Raw genomic sequence first — 16,393 nt, 5'->3', positions numbered from 1 at the left:
TTATTGTATAGCTCCAGGGAAAGGCTATTGGTTGTAGCATACACTAATTAGCATTTGTCAGAATCTAACTTACTTTATTGACGCAGTTGACCGATGTAGAGTCCAAGGGCCAGACCCAGGATTCCAACACAGTCCATCTGGCTCCTGAGTGCTCTGTGCACTGCGCTGCCCCCGCTCACCCCACCCCCCCTCCACTGGCCTGACAAAATGTTTTCTGAGCTGTTCATTTCCATTAGTTGTAATTACTTACATAGCATTTTCCTCCTTCATCCTTGAATTGCTGTACCAGAGACACAATTAGTAGTTCAGTTTTGGCAGTTTCAACCTTCTAGCATATTTATTTTGTATTTGGCTTAGGCCATGCAATAACAGATTTTGTGGCCTACCTCCCTCTAAATTGCACCATGATTAGTATCCCCAAGTTTTCAGTCTCTCAACCAGATCATTAGAAATGATATTATATGATAGTTTTAGTATTTTTTTCTGTGATAATATTTAACAACTACAGTCATTTCTCTACTGTATTTCCCTTTTTGTGCTTTGCTTCATTACTGGTTTTCTCTGTACCTGTAGTCATTCTTTTCCCATGACATCTGGCTTTGTTGTGCATGGACTTAGGACTTTTGTTGGCCAACATTTGAAACTTTTTCTTTAATTTGTCTAATTCCTGTCACAAAACAGGGAAGTGGTTTTGTGATAGTTCCTCCCTCCTGATTTGGCTGACGAGTTAAATAACTAATATATTTGCTGTTTAAAATTCACACTATTCATTCAAGGAAAACATTTATAATATGCTTTGGAACATTTATCAAAAAGCCCTTCCTCTTATATTGAAAAGTAATTTCTACAGTAAAAAGTTAACAAATGTTAAATCTAAATTATGGATATATGGGTGTCATCATTTACTTTTATCTGTTTTAATAGTTTTTAAAAGTAATTTCTCAGGGTTCCTCTTAGATTTAAACTACTTGACTGGAGCTTGATAACATCTAACACTGTTCCTTTAAGAATATATAACCCAGCTTTTTTTTTTTTTTTTGCTACAGAAGGTTTTAGAACTGACTCATTACATGTAGTTTATTAATATGGATTTTGATAACTATAGAAATTCCTCTGAAATATGAGCAGCCTCTCGTAAGAGATAAATACCATGCCAATAAGGTGTGCATGACCCCTGCACCCTAGCGCTGGCATTTATAAAGGTAACATGATATATTAACACAAATAGTATAAATTTTTTCTTAAGTTCAAAGTGACCCCCATAGAATTTCATTAGTTTTACCCTGCCTCTTTCTAAAAGGATTTGAGGTAATTACAGTGATGAACATTTAATAAAAAACACATAGAAAGTCAGAGGATAATCTGTTACTGGGTAATATTATATAAGAGATTTAACCCTGAGCTTCCCTGTATCAGTAGCAAAAAAACAAAAAAGTAATAAGTAGAAAACAGGAAAAGATCAAAGCACCAATTTGATGAGTGATAATGTTTACTTGCTCTCATTTTTTAAAAATGTGGAAGAAGTCATCTATTCCTCAAGAGACCACGTTTTTCCTGGCTTGAGGGTCTCAAACAGTTTCTCAAACTGAAGTAAAGGAAAAAATTCAAGACTAAATCGATTCTAGACATATATAGGATTATTTATGCAGTTAGACATTTTTATTTTATATAGAATTCAATTCAAGAGTTTTTTACTGGTTGGGTCATGCTGCTTTTTTCAGGGAAAGTTATTGTAATGGTTGATATAAATTTTATTTGTTCTAACAGTTATATGGAAGAAATAGCTCTTAAATTATAAGCCTGATTAAATCTGAACCCAGCCATCCATTTTGAGACTGGTGAGAGTCAGCTTAAGTCATTGCTAGGGATTCCGCACCTCCCAAATCACACAGAGTTCCCCAAGCTCTTAGGTGCATCCCAGGACGGGCGTGTACGCCTTCTCTTTCTTCAGTCCACACTGGGCCTGACTGATATGCCCAGTATCCAAGCCTTCATGATGTCTTGCAGGCAAACACCCCTGCTTGTGTGACAAGCTCACCGAGGAGGTTCTTGCTGTGGCCGAGTTGCACAGGCCTAGAGAGCAGCCTCCCTGTGTAGGGACACGGTGAACTGTTTTCCTCTGAGGGACCGCTACCGCCCCAGCTTCTGCTACTTCTGAAAGTGTTCCCTGATCCCCTCCCAGTCTAGGCAGTTCTCCTTTCCTCTCTCCTGGGAGCTTCTCTGCCTCGCCATTGCTCTTGACTGTCCTCCCCAAAGCTGCTTGCCTTTCTCCCTAACCCCTACTCTTCTGGGACAGCGCTACAGTGTCTCATTGTCCTCTGAGTGTTCTTAGAACAAGGTTGGAAATACCGAGCAAGGCCAGAGTACATGTGACTAGCTCAGTCATTATCCCACCCCACTGAACTGTGCAAAAAACACTTTTTTCAACATGAGAAATGTATTTATTAGGCACTAGTGCGTGGTGATCTACAAGAGTAAGTAGTTGGCAACCTTGAATAAAGGTGTAAGATATCATGGATGTTATTATATATGTACGGAGAATAAAAATAGGATATTCCAGATATTAAAAGAAGATGAATGGATGGTAAAATGCTGTTTACATGCTGCTAATGATATACTAAGGAGGAAGAATTTGATAATTAATGAAATAATTACTTCAAATGATTTTTTACCTAGCAAGTTTTGACTTTTTTGTTAACTCTTTGATGTATTGATATATTAAATTGTATTAATTTGTTTGAATTTCTTTAATATTTCATTTAACACTAGGAATCTCTTAACCAGCAGTTCTCTAAGCAATTTTTGATCAAGACATGAAACATTAAACTAAAAATGAACTTGTTTGTTTGAATTAAGATCATGAATTTGTTAATATGTTCTTTTCCCAAAAATGAGATAAAAATTAAATGCATTTTAAGATAGATAAATATAAATAAATTTACACATAACAGGATCTTTAATATCCAAGTTATGCTAACCATTCTTAGCAGTTTCTCTCAGTTTTAAGACAAAAATCACCAGGGATGGAGTTAGAGCCCTGCACCAAGGGATTAAATGGTGCCTTTGTGGCTAATGGAATCTAGAATCAAATTCAAGGAATTAAAAGGGAGTAAGAAGCCATATCTACTTCTTTTATTTTTCACACTTATTTACATCTGGGCAAATCATCCCAAGAGCTGACTCTATCTTAATCATTTAAATTAGAAATAAAATGTAATAATGCTTTTTGGCAATCCCAACATAATGAAAAGAAAAGATTAATATTCTTTTAAGGAAATCTCAGACATTTAGTTTATTCTGTAATGAAAATACAGCTGGCTTTTGCATTTTAGTAACTTAAAGCAAAATTATGCTTCCGTCCTCAAAAACTCTTTGCTTAAGCCACATTGTCTTATTATCAAACCCAAATTTAAAATTTCCTTTTTATTCCCTTTGTCTAGATCTAGCCTCAAGAGGAAGCTGTCTTCAAAATGCCTGCTTTGAAAAGGTTTATAGTAACTGTAAATTAAAACTGTCTATAATTTCAGAAGTACATAATACTAAATTTGTTTTATGATGGGAAAAGCATTTTTTCTAAAATGGTGATGAATGTTAACAGTTATAGTTTTATATTGTGCATTTGCAGGCAGATTGTTAAGTGCTAATTAAGGCCCTTCTATTGTTCTATTTGATAGTGTCTGTTGATTTTCATTAATGTTTGGTTTATAACTACAAATTGCTGAAATGCCAAGATTTTTCAAGCTTTAGGAAGGGTTTTTTTGTTTTAATTATTTCTATTTTAAATTTTAAGAAAAGGAAAAGATTCTGTGAAGTTTTTTCTAAAAATATTCTTCTCAATGATTTGAATGCATATTACATTTTTAAATGTTTGGCTATTTGAATTTAAAGTCCTAGACTTAAAAAAAAAATAAAACTAAAACATTTTCTCTTCTGAAAATAAGAACATTTTGTATATATTTGCTCTTAAATTGTGTGCCCACACACGTGTATATGTGTGTGTGTGAGAGAGATTTTGAATCGCAAACCGTTTATGGACACATATGTACAGGCGTACCTTGTTTTATTGTACTTTGCTATTGCGCTTTGCAGATGTTGCAATTTTTACGAATTGAAGCTTTGTGGCAACCCTGCATCGAGCAAGTTTTTTCGTTTCATTTTTCCAACAGCGTTTGCTCACTTCATGTCTCTGTGTCACATTTTAGTAATTCTCACAATATTTCAAACTTTTTATACTTGTTATAGTCATCTGTGATCAGTGATCTTTGTTACTGTTGTCATTGTTTTGGGGGCGCCACGAACTGCACCCATATACAATGGCAAACTTAATTGATCAATGTTGTGTATGTTCTGACTGCTCCACCTACTGGCTGTTCCCCCACCTATCTCCCTCTCCTCAGGCCTCCCTATTCCCTGAGACACAAGAATATTGAAATTAGGCCAATTAATAACCCTCCAGTGACCTCTAAATGTTCAAGTGAAAGGAAGAGTCACATGTCTCGCTTTAAATCAAAAGCTAGAAATGATTAAGCTTAGTGAGGAAGGCCTGTTGAAAGCTGAGATAGGCTGAAAGCTAGACCTCTTGTACTAGTTAGCCAAGTTGTGAATGCAAAGGAAAAGTTCTTGAAGGAAATTAAAAGTGCTACCCCAGTGAACACACGAATGATAAGAAAGCAAAACAGCCTTAGTCCTGATATGGAGAAAGTTTTAGTGGTCTGGATAGAAGATCAAACCAGCCACAACGTTCCCTTAAGCCAAAGCCTAATCCAGAGCAAGGCTGTAACTCTCCTCAATTCTGTGAGGCTGAGAGAGGTGAGGAAGCTGCAGAAGCAAAGTTTGAAGCTAGCAGAGGTTGGTTCATGAGATTTAAGGAAAGAAGCCGTCTCCGTAACAAAAGTGCAGGGTGAAGCAGCAAATGCTAAGGTAGAAGCTGCAGCAAGTTATCCAGAAGATCCAGCTAAGGTGGTGAAAGTGGCTACATTGAGCAACATATTTTCAGTGTAGACAAAACAGCTTTATAGTGGAAGAAAGTGCCATCTAGGACTTTCATAGCTGGAGAGGAGAAGTCAATGCCTGGCTTCAAAGCTGCAAAGGACAGGCTGACTCTCTTGTTAGAGGCTAATGCAGCTAGTGACTTTAAGTTGAAGCCACTGCTCATTTATCCTTCCAAAAATCCTAGGGCCCTTAGGAATTATGCTAAATCTACTCTGCCTGTGCTCTCTAAATGAAACAACAAAGCCTGGATGACAGCACATCTCTTTGCAACATGGTTTACTGAATATTGTAAGCCCACTGTTGAGAACTACTGCTCAGAAAAAAAGATTTCAAAGTATTATTGTTCATTGACAATACACCTGGTCACCCAAGAGCTCTGATGGAGATGTACAATGAGATTAATGTTGTTTTTGTGCCTGCTAACACAACATTCTGCAGCCCATGGGTCAAGGGGTAATCTCAACTTTCAAGTCTTATTATTTAAGAAATACATTTTGTAAGGCTATAGCTGTCATAGTGATTCCTCTGATGGATGTGGGCAAAGTAAATTGAAAACCTTCTGGAAAGGATTCACCATTCTAGACGCCATTAAAAACATTTGTGCTTCCACTTTGTGTTTAGTTGTGATGTCTCTTTGATCTCCTTTAATCTACAATAGTTCTCCACCTTTTTTTTTTTTGTCTTTCATAACATTGACATTTTTTAAGAATCAGGACAATTATTTTGCCAAATGTCAATCAAGCTAGATATCTCTGATGGTTTCTTCATGAATACATCTAGGTTAAAAAGTTGGCAGGATACTACAGTGTTAATCTGTGTCCTTTCCTATCAGGGGATCTGCCATAAAGGGGGAACTCAACAGGCTTGGTTGCTCAAACTCTGCACATTCTAAAGAAAGGATTAGACCTTGACCTGCTCCTGAGAGAGAACTTCTGAGCCCTGGGAATATCCTGCCTGAAAAGGTGTTTTTGTTTGCCTTAGGCCTTGGAGTATCCTGTATCAGTTTGAGCAGATAATTTATGCTAACAGTTCAAGTGAATACCTGTTTTTATAAGTCTGAGGCCCTGGAACATGCTACTATACCAGTGTGACCTCCAGGGGCTGGAGACTGGGAACCTAAGGTCAGTCACATGGTGCTACCTGCCTGTGTGACTGACCCCTAATAAAACCCTGGACACCATGGCTTGGGTCAGCTTCTTCAGTTGGCAACACTTCACACGTATTGACCCACATAGTTACCGTGAGAATTAAGCACTGTCATGTGACTCCACTGGGAGGACAACTGGAAACTTACTCCTAGTTTCTCCTGGGCCTCACCCCATGCTCATTCTCAGTCTGCTGACTTTAATCTATATCCTTTTGCTACAATAAACTGTAGCTGTGAGAACAACAACAAAAAACATTTGTGCTTCATAGGAAGAGGTCAAAATATCAACATTAACAGAAGTTTGGAAGAAGTTGATTCCAACCCTCGTGGATGACTTTGAGGAGTTCAAGACTTCAGTGGAGGAAGTAACTGCAGATGTGTGGAAATAGCAAGAGAATTAGAATTAGAAGTGGAACCTGAAGATGTAATTGAATTGCTGCAATCTCTTGATAAAACTTTAATGGATGAGGAGTTACTTCTTATGGATAAGCAAAGAAAGTGGTTTCTTGAGATGGAATCTACTCCTGGTGAAGTTGCTGTGAAGACTGTTGGAATGACAACAAAGGATTTAGAATATTACATAAACTTAGCTTATAAAGCAGCGACAAGGTTTGAGAGGATTGACTCAAATTTTGAAAGAAGTTCTCTTGTAGGTAAAATGCTATCAAACAGCACTGCATGCCATAGAGAAATCCGTGAAAGGTTACAAAGCAAAGTTAGCAAAGGGAAAAGGCACATGAGGTGACACCCAGAAGAAACCAGGCCAAGCTTCCAAGAGTGCTTTCCGAGAAGAGTCATCCAGGATGTGCTTAATTACTCCAGCAACAAATTGTGACAACACGTATGAAATGTCTACCAGGGAAGCTCATTAGATGCTCCATGCCCAAGGTTTCTATTGGAGGTTGATCATGTAGGTATCCTCTGCTTAGCATGTACTAAAATTCCAAACTCCCAGAAGGAAAGCAAGTGTTCACCATAAACCATATTGTTTATAATATGGTTTATAACAGTTTAGGCCCAGTGAGCCACTCATCAATTAGGTTGTTGGGAACATACCCGAAATCCAAGTTGCCAGATGCCAGCCAAGGGCTAACCTTGCGAACAGGACATTTTAAGGATAGCAGTCTCAGGCCTGCTATGTTAACTCTTTTTTGCACAATATTCTTTAAAGAGGAAAAAAAGATGTTAGGTAGTTTTAACCTTTATTTAGGAGTAGTTATTCATTCAAGCCTGCCATTCTAGTAATTAATACAAACCCTCTGTGAAAGTTGAGACATTTTTACCTTGAGATAGATGTGTAATGCCCTGTCCATTTTATTGGTAGTATCTAGTGGCTATAAGCCACATTAGGGCTTACCCAATTACCCAATGTATTTTCCAGCAATAAAATTGCTTTTTTCTACCCAAATGCTGCTGCCATGATATTTTGATGATATTACTGTACGAGTTTAGAGGCCTCATATTTTTTTGGTAATTTGTTTGCCAATTTTTATTACTTTCATGCTACTTTAATAGCTTTCTAGAAAACACATGAGGATAGTAAATTTGTCGTTCATGTTTCAACCTGGAAGTGAGTTACAGCTTGTAAGTAAAATCTTTATAGTCCATATCCATAACTTCAATACTACTTGAGCTTTTGATGTTGATATTTTAATGTTATTTATTAACCTTGCACTTTGGAGCCTGGAAAATGGTTAACAACTGTGTTGTGAACACAGACTCCTAGAGCTGGTAGAGCCTTTAATAAGCCATCCACCTCTGGTCCTGCCTCTAGTGGGTGTAGAGCTAAACCAGCCAAGATGGATGGTGCAAAAACACTCCAGAAGTGAGTGCTCCACACAGTTCTCAGGAGCCCAGGTTGGAGTGCAATTAAGCAAACTATCCAGAAGGTCTTTCTAGATCACCTATTTTACAGTCGTCTTTTGCAGATTTAGAGAACAGTTTAAAAAATCTTTCATTTAAACAACTGCTAAATCGTCCTTTGGCCTTTTCTTTGCCAGACTGAACCATCCTACTTTGTTCAACCTTTCTCAGAGAAGTTGCAGGAATAATAATTTGACATTTTTTTAAAAAAGAGGAAATGCTAGCTTAGTCTAAACCAGGCATTCTTAACCTAAGGGTCTGTGAACTTGGATGGAAGAAAAAATTACTCATTATTTTCTCTAACCTCTACCAGAAATTCAGCATTTTCCTCCATTACTATATCACAAATTAATTTTTAAAAAATATTTGGATACCTATTTCAATGTAATACTTTCTTTTGTAATCCCATGTATTTATTTTACTTTGTGCATTTAGAAACATTTTGAGAAGGGGCCTGAGGCAAAAAAAGAAAAGAAAATTTACACTCTGATGAGGCCAGCTGGTTAACCTTTAAGTGAGAATTCTGGGGATTGTGTTTTGTTTCTTCTCCTCCTTATTGAAGGTAACAGTGACTAGTGACGTAGTTCGTTTAATGTACTGTTGTGCTTTTAGGTTTATGTACAAGTTAACAAAGAAGCAGCAGATGATAAGAGTGTAGCAAGATCAGCGCGTGAGTTCTTCCAGCGACTGGAACTGGGAGACACGCAAGCACTTGCACTATGGCAAAAGTTTCGGGACTTGAGCATAGAAGAGTACATTCGGATTTACAAGGTACCTGTCCACTCTCCCTTCTGCTCTCCTGCCACGTGGTGAGCTCTTGACTGGTACTAGTGGGTAGTAAAGCTGCTTATTCAGCTCATGTTTTTAGAACAGATTTGTTATTAAGTTGAAAATTAGGACTCAAATATTGTTCTTTGGGCTGAAAGAGCTATAAAATAATCCTGAATCCTGTGGATTTCACAGGCTATCGGGACATTCTGATACTTCATTTCGGTCTGGCTTTTCTATCATTCCTTCACTTTTTCTAAATCCTTTTTTCTTTCGCTTCCTTGGGCCTATGTGTGATGTGTATAAATTCATTCACTTAATGAATATTTTAGGGGGTCGGGGGGAATACAACAGAATAAAAGATAAAAGTCTTACTCTCATGGACTTTGCATTCTAGCATGGAGACAGGGAGTGAATTAAAGACAGAGAAAATTAAATAAGAACATATGTAGGCTGTTAGATGGTGATGATGCTATGGAGAAAAATGAAGCTGGGAAGGGGAGATCAGATGTGCTGTCTGTGAGTAGAATGAGGAGAGTTTCAGTCAAGAAGCCCATGCAGCTGGAGTAGGTAAGCAAGAGGAGGAACAGTAGGAGAGGTTGAAGAGGTTGTGGGGTGGGGTGTTCTTCAGGGCTCTGAAGAACCCTGCTTCCTGCTCTGATGGAAATGTTCTGTAGCTTGTTGACCAATATGGTAGCCACCAGTCACATGTAGCTATTGAGCACTTGAAGTGAGTAGTGTGGCTGAGAAACTAAATTTTCAGTTTTATTTAATTTGAATTTGAACAGCCACATGTGCCTGGCAACCACTATATTATACAGCACAGTACCATTGTGAGGACTTGACGGTTGTGGGGGGAGCTGTTGGAAGGTTAAACAGAGGAGTGACTTGATCTAATTTTTATTTATCCTATCTATGTGACAGACTGTAGAACATTCTGTTTTGCCTTAGGGTTAGATAATAGGACATTTAAATAACCTTTTTTTCTTTTGTTTCTGAACCCTTTTAGCGTCTAGGAGTCCACTTTGATGAATACTCAGGGGAATCACTTTATCGTGAAAAATCTCAAGAAGTCTTAAAATTGCTGGACAGTAAAGGACTCCTACAGAAAACAATGTACGATCAGGTTACTATACTTTAGTAAAGTTATTTGTTCTTCTTTGAAATTGCTATTGATGTCTTTTCTCAGTAAGGACGACAGAATGTGGTATGCAGCCTTCCTGGCATTTTTTATGGCACTTTTTGCTGTTCAAAGTACTTTCCCACATGCTGTCTCTTGCTGCCATAGCAAAATCCTGGTTTGGTTGGGAGAAAGGATGTCATCTGCTGTTTATACATGAGGAAACTGAAGCACAGAAAGTGTAAGTGACCTGCCTAAGGTCACACAGCTGATAATGGTATAACTGGTAAAAGGAAATAGAACTCACATCTTCTTACTCAGCCCTGCCTTTTTGAAAAATCCCATTCTGTTCAAAAAGGCAGCTTATGAAAATAACTATAATACGATAAGCTTTTGAAAGAGTAAAATGAAGAAATGAGGAAATATGAGGGGAAGAAAAAATAATATGAAGTCAGGGATGATGTTAGTGCACCATATAATAATGCACACGGGGATTCTGCTTCCTTGCTTGAGGTATATTTCTAATTTAGCTTTGAGCTTCCTGTCAGCCAACCAAACAGAGAAATAGTACCAGTCATAGGAGCCCAGGCATCTGTAATATAGAAGCAAACCAGTTGCTTAGAGCTGGCAGTTTTCATAGTACCGAAGAGCAATTTTTCTCATCATTCTTATAAGGAAGACATGGAGAATGTGGTAACATAACTTCCCCAATAATGTCCTTAAGGAAAATTTTTAGATCGCCATTTACAGATTCTAATTTTTGGTCAGGCAGGAAAGACAAGAACAGAATTCCGTGGTTTTACTGCTCAAGGGTACTTTCTAGCAAGTTAAAAATTAGTCCAATATTGAATGTTATAATAACTTGAATTAGAAGACAACTATATTTCATGGTTAGAGTGCAGTTGAAATCTCATTTTCCAAATGGGTATATTAAAGATTTTATCTAAGTACTTTATCTAGAGCTACAGATTTAAAAATATAGGATAACCAAATATTAATTACATCATACCCACTTTTAATACATTTAGGTTGTATTCCTTCTTGTTTTTCTTCATTGTTGGTTACACTGCCCATTGCTATTTAAATAATAAAAATATCTTCTGGTTTGCCAAAGATAATGTTATAGAGATTATACTTTTAAAGATCTTAATTTATTATATTGCTTCAGAGTTACTTCTTTGCATTTCCAGAAAAGGAACAGCTGTAGTGGATCTTTCTGGGAATGGTGACCCCTCCTCAATTTGTACTGTAATGCGAAGTGATGGGACTTCTCTCTATACAACCAGGTTTGTATCTTCTATGAAAGTCAACATTAGAATGTGTATATGACTTCATGTTCTTTGTTCTAGGATTAATGCTAAGACAATCATTTTATCCTCAAAACTGTTACCAAATCCTAATTTCTAAATCTCTTGTTCTTATCATTCAAAAATATTCTATTTAGTTTCTATTTTTTGCCAGTTATAGTTCCTGGAAAGGTTTAATATCATGAGAAAAGTGACTGGAAAACTGTTTACAATGAGTTAAACATCATAGAATTTCCACAGCTGAATACATTGTTCTACAACTATAAAATGGAGGTACCTCATAATCAACTAGAAGTATTTTACAATTGCACATTGGCAGGAAGCCTGTACTGGAAGGTGGCCATATTGGCTCAGTGGTGTCGTCACTCTGTAAAGACCATCTTAACATGGACATAAGTTCTAGACCTCATTCTGATTGTGGTAAGATAGGCCGAGGGAGAAGTAGGCCATATCGCTTATATTTTTTTATTTATCTCCATGACTGACACCTGTGGAAAGGAGCAGTCTCTATTAATCAGTAAGAGCTGATAAAATGTGTTTTATCAAACACATTTACTTCCGGGACAAAGCTAATAGGAAGAAGATGATAGGACAATAAAAAAGCCACACAAGTAAATGCGGCCATACGCAAGCACTGCTGGCAAACGGCTCTAGTGTCTCCCAGGCCAGAGTTTTAGATTAGATCAGAAACCACTTTTGTGGCACAAAATAATGGTGTTTTATTGTTGTTGTTAATTACTATCACTTGTTCCAAACAACTTTAAACAACCATCTGACTCTCTTACTGTCCCTTAGAAAATTAATCTCTTACTTTCTGTTACTCTTTGACATTTCTCTTTATCAATTCCATACCATTGGGGTTAGGAAGTGAGAAGAACCTATATATCTAAGGGGTACATTTCTTTTTCTAGATACAAAAAAAATCTACAGTAGAAAAATTTTTGTGCCAGCTTATCATTGCTGGACAGATTAAATAAAGAAACCCAGAGCTGGCCCCATGGCTTAGCAGTTAAGTGGCGCGCTCCGCTACTGGCGGCCTGGGTTCAGATCCCAGGCACGCACCGACGCACTGCTTCTCCGGCCATGCTGAGGCCGCATCCCACATACAGCAACTAGAAGCATGTGCAACTGTGACATACAACTATCTACTGGGGCTTTGGGGAGAAAAAGGGAAAAAAAAAAGGAGGAGGATTGGCAATAGATGTTAGCTCAGGGCCGGTCTTCCTCAGCAAAAAGAGGAGGATTGGCATGGATGTTAGCTCAGGGCTGATCTTCCTCACAAAAAAAAAAAAAAAGAAAAGAAACCCTGGAGCAGTGGTTATAAGAAGTGTGTCCACTCAGCATAGAGGCTCCCTGTCATAAAGAGTCTGTAACTATCCTGATGTGCTGTCTTTTTTGAGCTATCACTAGGTCTAGATTTTTCTGTGTATTTACTTTAACAACTATACTTTCTCTTTTTTCTTTGGGAGAATAATTGTCTTTTTGCCACTTGTTGGATTCTTCACCTTGCTTTAACTTTAGTTGTTTCTGCTCTTTCAGTGGGTTCCTTATAGAATGCGTCTATGTGTGTGGATGTGAATTAAAGGAGTTGTTAGAAAAGACAAAGAAAAGTGCAGGCGAATACTAATGAGCGCAGGGGGAGGCTGGAGACCTGGCTTTTTGTTCTGAGACCATGACCATCTCTTAACCTCTCTGGCCCATGGTTCTCTACTTGGTGAAATGAGAAACCTGAACTATTTGACCTGGCATTTCTTTGGCGTTCAAATTCAGGTTCTACAAATTCAACCTAGAACTTTTTCTTACATTCTTCTCTTTTATTCTTTCATTGGATCAAAAAGTTTCTCTTCTTTTTGTCCTTGCCTCAAAACAAAAAATATAATGGGGGGGAGGTATATTTATGACTTCATTTTGGGGATAATCTTCTATACCAGTGTTTCACAGTTTTTTTTATTATTATTATTATGCTGTCTCTCAGGAGCCAAAAAGGCTGAAAAAGCCATATTTTTGCTATTTGCCCACCCTCATGAAAATTTTAATATTAATTAAAATGATTTAATTTTAATGAGGTGGATACAAATGACATTTTGATGATGCTGAACATTTCAAAAGATCTAGGAACTTTTTAAATCCTCCCAGTGTCATGTATTGTTAACCAAAAATGGCTTTAATTTTAAACTTTGATATTTTCATAATATTGACTTGAAATTTCATAGTTTATGGTTTATTTTTCATTATTTCATACTACATACAAACTGAATATTTTATACTTAATCAGAGAGAAAAGAGAGAAGTGGAATTTTTGTCAAAGGACTTTATGGTCTTTTAAAATACCTTAGGAGGAATTGCTTATGACTGATCTAAGACTTGGAAAGTCCTTGATAGTATAGTACTAATAGAAGAGTAGCTAGAGGATACTCATTTAGCTACCACATCACCTATGTTTTAAATGTGTTCTTTAAGAGAGTATATTGCAGAAAAATGACAGATGATTCTTTCCAGTAGAGGCTTAATTAACAAATCATAAAATATTTACCTATAGACACTCTGCCCAGAACTATTTTAGTTATTATTACTACTTGTCCCAGAGCTTTATTTATTTTTGGTTTTATTGCTTTTCACAGCACTTTTATTGCTATTGCTTTTCCTGAAGCTATTTTTGTTATTACTTTGTATCAAAGCATGGTATTGGGATTATGTAAGCGTGGATAGTGAACCCCTAGCTGTGGGATAATAGTAGTTCTTAATTAGAAAAGCCTCATTACTATTAAATAGATAAAACAAATTATTACCCAGATCTGCTTAGTAACTCTTGATTTATGGCCATTTTTTTAGAGATCTTGCAGCTGCTATAGATCGAATGGACAAGTATAATTTTGATACAATGATTTATGTGGTAAGTAATCACAATAAAGAACAAAAGGTTATGATCCCTACCTCATGAAAACTGCAGAGAGAGAAATTGGATGCCATGCTGAAAAACTATGGAAAAATAATTTTGTCAAACTATAGAAAGAATTCAATGTTAAGTATATTTAAAGTGGTAACCACTATTAAAAAAAACACTTAAAAATGAAAAAGTTCACATTGCTTCATAATAAAAAAAAATTACCCAAATCAGGAATATGGCTATGTAAAATGAATGTGTACAGTCACTATAATGCACTTTTTAAAAAATAACTTATTTAAAATATTTTAGGACTCACAAGAATGTCACCGCCAAATAGGTGTCCTCTACTCGTCTCAGAGATAACCCAACAGTCCAGAGGCAAGGTGGTGGGAGAGAAAGGGTCTTTTATTATTATTACAGCCTGCTAGCAAGGGGGAAGATGGTGGACTAGTGTTCATAAATAACCATCTTAAAACTACAAACTTTTGAAACAGTTATATAGGGCAAATGGGCTGAAAGGGGGTGGTTTTGGAATGTGACCATCTGGTGTTGTAGTCCTTGAGACTACACCCCTTTTTTTTGTCACCGGTGATGGATACCAGCATAGGGGCTCCTCTCTGAAGGTCATTACATTCCTGGGAAAACTTAAAGACCAAAAAGTTACTGTCTTATCACAATAGGCAGGTTTCTGTGTAAACTAAGGCTGAGAAAGTAGCAGAGCATGCATATTGCTCACAAGCAGGTGTGGACTTATGCAGGCTACGTGTAAACTAAAGCATTGCAGATTCAACAAAGGGGTGCCTTGTGGATCAGGGTTATTTATAGCTCCAACATGGTTCCCTTCTACAAGATGGCTTCCCTTTCGCTAACTATGCTAACCTGTGACTACATATCTATCATAGCTATTTAAGCAGCTCTAACAAGTAGTTTGAAAATAGTACAGAGTTTCCTTCATTCAGCTTTCCCCAAGGATAGTATCTTACATAACCATAGTACTTTGTCAATACCAGGAAATTGACATTGGTAGAGACCTTATTTAAATTTCGCCAGTTTTTACATGCACTTGAGAGGCCATGGATGTTGGTATGTGCGGTCTTAGGAAATTTTATCACGTGTAGATTTGTGTAACCATCACCACATTCAGAATATAGAACTGTTCCATCACAAAACAAACACCATTGTGGCAACCACTTAATAGTCACACCTTCCCCCCAACCCTAACCCCTTGCAACCGCTGCTGTGATCTCAATCACTACAATTTTGTCACTTTGAGAATGTTATATAAATGAAATCATAGAGTAGGTAACCTTTTGAGATTGACTAGTTTCACTCAGCATAACAAATGCCCTTGAGATCCACCCAAGCTGTTTCGTGTATCAATAGTTTGTTCCTTTTATTGCTGAGTAGTATTCTGCTTTCCTTCCTTTCCATATGCAACCTTCTTTTCCCCTAAGAAAAAAAGTTGCCATTAAATATCTTTTTAGAGCTTAACTTTGGCCTTCTTGGAGATAAAGGTCATAGCAGCTGAGAGAGAAGGAATTTAAATAGAATAATCAGAAGATATGTTCGGATTTCCTCCTGACTCAGTGGAATGCTGCAGCTCTTATTTCCTCTTACAGAGTGCTCAGCTGAGACATTCTTCTAGTGCCGTCCTCTTTGTGTGTTTAAAATGTATCAATTGACAATAACTCTGGTCTGTCAAAACATGTTAATTTGATTCATGTCCAACCTATTTATGTATATTAACTTATCACTGTTCTTTTATTGTAAATACATTTTCTTCCCAAGACAGATAAAGGGCAAAAAAAGCATTTTCAACAAGTGTTCCAGATACTGCAGATCATGGGATATGACTGGGCGGAAAGGTAATGTCTGCATGGTTCTTAATTGCCTGCTCGGGATCATTAAAGCCTTGTTAGGTCTGCCAGTCCAAAAATGTACAAGTTGTTGAAGATTTTCATTCACATGTCACTTCTTTGTCTCAAGATGTTAGTGTAAAAAAGCAGATTTGTTTTTTGCATTAACTTATGTCCTGGTTATTTTAATTTCTAGCTTATAAACATTTAATAAATGTGTTATTAGACAGCTGCTCTCAGTGGCTTGATTTTCAAAATTCTTAATCACCACCTCTCATTTTTTTCATTAAGGCAACTAGTAATTTCATCATGTGCTAGTGATTATCTCTATAAAATGAAGCTGTGTTTAACATCTTTTGTAACATACAACAAAACACATTGTATTTCAACTTATTAATTTTTAAAATCCCCTCTAGGAGAGAAAAGTTATCTCTGAAAGGATATTATTATATA

The 16,393-nt window shown here is 36.9% G+C and overlaps 1 protein-coding gene across 3 annotated transcripts in view; it reads left to right on the top strand.

Moving 5' to 3' along the window:
• The window catches only part of RARS2 (arginyl-tRNA synthetase 2, mitochondrial), a 60,138-nt gene that overhangs the window by 39,045 nt on the left and 4,700 nt on the right, over positions 1-16,393 (top strand). For all 3 annotated transcript variants that reach the window (XM_087443864.1, XM_004422104.3, XM_087443865.1), the window contains 5 exons: positions 8,615-8,773; positions 9,780-9,886; positions 11,081-11,176; positions 14,030-14,090; positions 15,873-15,949. In XM_087443864.1, the coding sequence (XP_087299990.1) occupies positions 8,615-8,773; positions 9,780-9,886; positions 11,081-11,176; positions 14,030-14,090; positions 15,873-15,949 (500 nt within the window). The remainder of the gene's footprint in view (positions 1-8,614; positions 8,774-9,779; positions 9,887-11,080; positions 11,177-14,029; positions 14,091-15,872; positions 15,950-16,393) is intronic.

This window comes from Ceratotherium simum, chromosome 19, assembly GCF_057802395.1.
Source record: "Ceratotherium simum simum isolate JZ-2026a chromosome 19, ASM5780239v1, whole genome shotgun sequence".
Taxonomy (NCBI): Eukaryota; Metazoa; Chordata; class Mammalia; order Perissodactyla; family Rhinocerotidae; genus Ceratotherium; species Ceratotherium simum.
This window is presented reverse-complemented; position numbering and strand designations above follow the sequence as displayed.